Genomic DNA, 6,752 nt, shown 5'->3' with positions numbered 1-6,752 from the left:
ATCCGTCAACGTGCAGGGTCATAGTCTTCCGTCTGATCTTATTCGGGTCAAGACATACAGCGGAGTGCTGGTGGGGGGTCTACAGCAGGGTACAGGCTACTCACCAATGTGGCAAACGAAGCTAGCCATAGGCGTGTTAAGCGGGGTGATCGGCGTCGTCATCATCATCATCGGCGCTATTTTTTTGGTAAGGAAGCGGCAGGCCGATAAAGCTATCACTGGGCCGGTCACGTTCGAGAACCCTGGCTATGACAAACAGCCTGACACTACTGAAGGGGCGGAAGAAGCGACAGTGCACGGCATTCCCAATCAGCAACCAAGCACCACCAACTAACAGACATGCACCCTTCCACAATGGACGCGGATAAGGTTACTTCAATCGGAGAAAGCCGTTTACTAATAACCTTGGGTTTTTTTTATAGATGATTGATGATTTGATTTAGATATTTAGATAATTTTAGATATATATATTTTTTATGGTAGAATGTTAGCTGTTATACCACAGTAGAATTATTATGGCAAATTTTATATGCTGTCGAACAGTTATACTTTTATAGCAGTTTTATATACTGTAGTACGGCAAATATTCTACCAGATGAGCCTTGTATTTTTATAGCACATGTTAGATATTATACCACGGTTGAGATTTTTTATTGTAGAACCTTAAATATTATACGACAGTATAATATAATATTAGTATAATAACGATAGTATAAATATTTTACCCGATGAGCCTTATATTTTTATAGCACATGTTAAAGATTATACCACAGTTGAGATTTCTATTGTAGAACCTTAGATATTATACGACAGTCAATATTCTACATGGTGAATGAGGCACGTTGATTTTCTTGAATTCAAACTACCTTATTATCGATTATTTCACATTGTTATGTAAATGTGGGCCGTGTGCACGATTTTTACAAGGCTATGAATGACTGGTTGTTGGTCCTTTATATATCCAGACAGGTATAGGTAGATATAGTTTATAATAGACGTATATAACAATATATACATATCAGTGGGAATATACATGTCGGGAGGCACGTCCTATAATGATGTAGTCCTGATTTAGAATATATTATGAATACTCTGACGAACTGATGTTATTTGACGGGTTTCCTATACAGGGTTTAATTTACTCACCAATTTGTTTACAATAATAATCTTACACGATATATTATTGTGAGTGAAAATTATATCGTGCGAAGGATATGTATCGGACGAGGGTAGAGGGCGGGATTATTAGTGGCAGTGACAATCACGGCATATTTACTAAGGGAAGCGAGCTTCCATTGAGAGGGTTACTATCACACCTGTAGCTAGTAATAATTTAGTTTGACTTACCCTCAAAGGGGGAGTAGTGGTTAAGTAAGTTCATATAATACGTCATTATTTTGTTATCTGCCAGAGGCGTTATTTCGCATCTTGGTCTAATCGTGTTGGACTGTTTTGTCATCCGTAATAGATTGTGGATTTCGCATAACGCTGTTAGTAGACGCGATTTCCTTCAAACATCAAAATATTGGTGAGCATGTTCGTTATTTAGCCTAGTATAGCCAGCATAGCTACTCGCTGTTAAACAGGTGGTGACATCTGGTGATGAGGTTCGTAAGCGTGCACAAAATGACTGGCGTGTGGTACTACTATTCATCAGATACTCTATAAAGCTGACCAGTACTGAGAGGGCAGCGTAGCAATTTTAAATGAAAATTACGTTATGCCACATATAACGATAAACCTATAACGATATAACGATAGAGTTGATTCTGTTATAATCGAACTAAAACATATGTCAACACCAGAAAAATATGGCGCCGAAAATATCTTTCCATAGGCGGTTTAAGTTAGATGTTATTGTCGGAGCTCGTGTCGCACGACTGCACGAGACTCAACCCCGCTTGTATGTTGCCTACATGAATGAGTACCTTATATATCTGTGAAATCTATCTGACCTTTTTTGTATAGTTTTCTTGAATAAGCACACATCTTACGTTTATAAGGCGCGCGAGTTCACCTTATTGCTAATAAATTCCATTAAAATGAAGTGTCGATGAAGAACGGAACGAGGCAAGCAAGTCATAGCTCTAGTACTATAGACCTATCATGCCGTGTGTTACATACGTCATGCAAGGCGGTTTGTTTATACAGTAGAATCAGGAGTGGATAATAGAGAATTATTATCCATTATAGAGAATATTATCCACTCCTGGTAGAATGTTTACTAGAGCTGATCAGTGAAGACTGTCAATGGAACTTCAGCATAATACACCCCAGTGCAAGGATGGCGGCACTATTACCTAGTCTTCTGAATGTGTTAGATGATATTGTATAATCTGTATAGATAGGGTAGTATTAGGGAATACGAGACCCTTAAGCTCATTTGCATAATTTGCATAAATATGAATAAAGACGCACACTTGACAGGTTGTGTATTCTCTTCAGTAACTTCTACCTTTTATTTAAGTAACATACTTCTGTTGAATTGCGACGATGAAGACCTACACAAATATAATAGTCATAGAATAGACAACAAAGCAACTTGTCTCTCTGTTATTATATAACAAAAATCATTTTTTTAAATCGATCTACAGCTACATCGATAACATCTACTTATTTTGCATGCAATTCCGTGTGTTCATGTAATGTAATATATTTCTATTTTAATTAAGCCGAATAATGTCTGTGGGTGAGTTTAGGGGGTATACTGCCAGCTATGCGAATAATCTCACGACGAATAACAATAATTGCAGTTGAGATATAACAACACGTGTAGATTAGAGCGGCATACCGTACAGACAGCTGTCAGCTCCATGCTACAACCGGGAATGAGTGTGAAGACCTATATGCTTATTCTTGCAATTTGTCTCGATCGACCTTTTCACTCGAGTTCGCCTATATCCACAAAGGTCTTCCGGCAACGTGGCCCGCCTTGAAAATCAATTGGCTTTTATTAGTTTCAGTAGACCTTTTTACTACTTATAGATTGGGCCACAAAATCTACGTGACCCCCACTCTCCACGAACTGACGGTGAAGATTGATTTTTAGAATAATTTTAAACCCGATAACAGGATTTTACTTTCGGCAATAAACTGCTCATAGCAGCCGATGTAAAACCGGTGGGCACCATTTACAAGTTAACTGCTTAATCCTTGACGATGGCAGAGATTTCCTGATTGAATTAAAGCATATTCGGTGAAAGAGCGCAGATAAAAATTTGGTTTAGATGCGAAAACTACAGTTCATAGCAAAGTGTTTGCTCGAATCGTCCACTAATCAGCTCTCAGTCGTCACTAATACGAATCACAAGATAACATTCATATCTGCTGTTTGTTAAAGGATCGAAATTTTAAGACGGCCTGTTGATGGCTGTAATATAGCATAGTGTATAGTGTGCCATGCACGCTTATACCAAGGCTCTCGTAGTCAACATATCTAAACTTAATGATTAATCTTTACTTTTTTTAAATTTAGTTAAATCTTTTATGATTTTTCAGACGTTTGACGCTGCGCCAGAAGCATACACAAGTGCTCATTAAGAGTAGACGCTTTGTGTGTGTGGCACTAAGAGGTCACGATTAAAGGAGAAAAGCATACAAGCCACAGTGCATGCTCCCGCGGGAGTAACCACGCACAACATTTGTCCAACACCCGATAAATCCATCTGCGAGGATGCAGAAACCCAATAGGCGACAGGTTTGCGAGATGCTTTTAGCGAGTGTAGTGTTTTTCCTTTGCACGCGGATGCCGGTTGCTCAGGTAACCGGGGAGCCCACAGATGCAGCCACGGAGACTGTCTCAAACAGGCCCGATGTCCTGGCTTGCTGCGCGGCCAATGGTGTCTCGGCGTATTGCCAGCCGAAGATCTGCTCGTTGGACCTAGAGTACGACGATTTCGACAGGAATACAACCGCTTGTCTGACGCAGCATTTCGATGTGCTTATTACGTGTTTTGCTGATGGCAGGGATCACTCTAGTTGCTGCCGGTCGCGGGGTGTTGCTCACGAATGTGTCAAGTACTGTGATCTATCGCTGCTGGTACCCAAGGAGGAGTGCATAGTCGATGCCTCTAAAATCAAATTGTGTTTCGAGGAGAATTACGAGATTCTTCCTGGACCACCGATCAACATTGCCGCGAGTAACATCACTGGGTTCTCGGCCATGATATCCTGGGACAAGCCAGCAAAGCTGGGAGATAGCGTGACGTCATACAGTATCTCTTATAAGGATATTCTCTACAGTCCGAGTTTCCGTAACACAGCTGAACCGTTCGTCACCGTTCACAATGTCTCCTCACCACACGCACTTGCAGGGCTGGCTGGCGACTCTCTTCACAAGGTGTACATGATCGCTCGCAATGCACACGGCAGCAGCCTACCGTCCGATATCCTACAATTCCGCACGCAGGAGCTTCAGCCGTACGGCAACAACACGATTCCCTTAACCTCTCTCCTGCCGGCCGAGCCTTCGGGAGAAATCCCGCTCTTTCCGGACGATACCGGTGACGACGGCCCGCTACTGGTGGCTGCACCGCTGCACAACGTGACGGCTTGCTGCGTCGCCGAGAACATATCCTCGCAGTGTCTACACCTGTGCACCTACGACACGCTTGTAGCCGACGTGATGGCCGATTTTGAGATGTGTCGTAAAAACATTTCCTCGCTGCTGCGCTGTTGGGTCGACAACAGGAATCATCGTCCATGCTGCGAGCGACGCGGTCTGTCGCCAGTCTGCGCTAGAATGTGCGCCGGTACTAGACCTCGCAGAGGTTTCTCCGTGCGTCGTTGCGGCAACGTCAGTGAGGAAGTGTTACAGTGCTTCAAGGAGGGCCTTAACACGTTGCCTAAGCAACCGACGAACGTCCAACTTCAGCGAATCAACACGACCTGGCTGGAGCTGGCGTGGACCGCACCGATAGACAGTCCGGGAAACATCACACAGTATAATGTCTATCTCTACCATGCAAATTCCATTTCTAGCCTGATCGATCTACACACGAACAATTCTTTCGTCTTGACCGCGGTACCGCCAAACATTACCTCGTGTACACTGACCGGCTTGCAGCCCGGCCAGAAGTACTTCTTACAAGTGCAAAGCGTCAACGGATATGGCACCAGCATGCCGACGTACGTGCTCGAAGCTTGGACATTGCAATTAACTCGAGATCCTAATCGAGACCTTCTTCCTCAGAGACTGCATGTCACGAAGGCGGGCGTGGCGTATCTCACCATCTCGTGGCGTCCTCCGAAGAAAGACACCCCGGATTACATCGTCATAAATTATCGGAATATTACCGTCAAGTCGCCGCTCAATGGGTCCATAGACGCCAACTCAACTGACGATGACGATGACGTCCCTACTGGAGGCGATGTCATTAGCGTTGGAAGCTGGCGACAAATGAACGTATCCGCCGGCAAGACAGATGCCACCATCGAAGGACTCGTTGCCGATACGAAGTACGAAATCTACACTTCGTCTGTAATCGCTGGGAAAGTCATCGACGGCAAGCAGGCGCACATTTTTCCCCGAACTCTTGTAAAGGTTTCACCTTTTGCAGCCATCATCGTTCAGCCTGCAAACGGTGAGCGCATATGGACTATTGCGGGCATGGCTAAAACCATACGCGTTCCCGCCTAGTCGGCTGGGATAGGCCGGGCGAGTAGGCAGCTTTGCAGTGTAGATATAGATAATATATATATATATATAGTATATACGATATATATATAATATATATATATAGCGCAAGAGGGCGTGGCTAGATATTTACATGGTTTTGGAATCACGAAATAACAATAGACAGATACGTGGATAAACCATTATCGACTATACATTTTTTCCGCATTATGATAGTTTACGTTGATGCTTTTAATCCGTTCTTATTAATACCTACTTAATTTTGATATCGATGAATTACATGTCGCGTTGTGTCATTTTGTGTGGATGCAGTGCAATGCTCACTAAAACTAGAAGCTAGCTGTGTACGATATCTCTACGCAGAAATCTCCTAATTGCACAAATTTGTAGGTCTTGTAACTCGCATACATTCTATAAGATGCGCTATTCTTCAGACTCGTCCCGCTCTATTCACCGTATATTTACATCGTAACCATATTGTTTAAAGAAACGTTTTCATCGCAATTAGGGATATTTATCGATAAATCATATGGTCAATGAGGACTTTCAAACTTTATTATTATTATTATACAGTTTAAATACCGTTATAAAATAATCGTCTACCGCATTAAACTTGACTTTACTATTACACGCGCACTCAAATGCAATCATCGACACGAGACGTTACTGCGGAAGCGTTCTTTGGATGAAGTTATCATGGCTCAGGTTATCATGGATCATTGCTCTTGTGACTGTTACTGTTAGCGTGGTACAAAAGGCACGCATTGTTTGGCAGCTGGCATTTCCGTGCTTGTCAGGTGCTTCGTACAGCCGGTCACCGCAGTTGAAGTTTGTCACGGGATGTGAACGTACATGCACCTGTTTTTCAATTTTCCAGGCGGTTGAAGCAATGAAAGAATGAGATAGATAGTTTTCAACCGCAATTAATCGGTAAAGAGATATATTTACAGTGTAGGAGCAGAAAGGCGAAGAGGAAACTCCAAGGAATGCCATACTGTGCCTCAAACATGATTTTCTAAAAGTAAAGCTACACATCTGTAAGGATGCCAAAATCCAGACAGCGAACCGGTTGCCATGTGCTTTTAGCGAGTGTAGTGTTTTTCCTTAGCGCGCGGCA

At 42.8% G+C, this 6,752-nt stretch overlaps 1 protein-coding gene across 1 annotated transcript in view; it reads left to right on the top strand.

Moving 5' to 3' along the window:
• The window catches only part of LOC106805747 (Ig-like and fibronectin type-III domain-containing protein 2), a 13,640-nt gene that overhangs the window by 5,685 nt on the left and 1,203 nt on the right, over positions 1-6,752 (top strand). Inside the window, exon 3 of the mRNA XM_014807463.1 lies at positions 3,638-5,627. Within this exon, the coding sequence (XP_014662949.1) occupies positions 3,638-5,627 (1,990 nt within the window). The remainder of the gene's footprint in view (positions 1-3,637; positions 5,628-6,752) is intronic.

The sequence above is a fragment of the Priapulus caudatus genome, unplaced genomic scaffold (assembly GCF_000485595.1).
Source record: "Priapulus caudatus unplaced genomic scaffold, Priapulus_caudatus-5.0.1 Scaffold126, whole genome shotgun sequence".
Lineage (NCBI taxonomy): Eukaryota > Metazoa > Priapulida > Priapulimorpha > Priapulimorphida > Priapulidae > Priapulus > Priapulus caudatus.
Note: the sequence above shows the minus strand (reverse complement) of the source record. Positions and strands in the feature narration are given on the sequence as shown.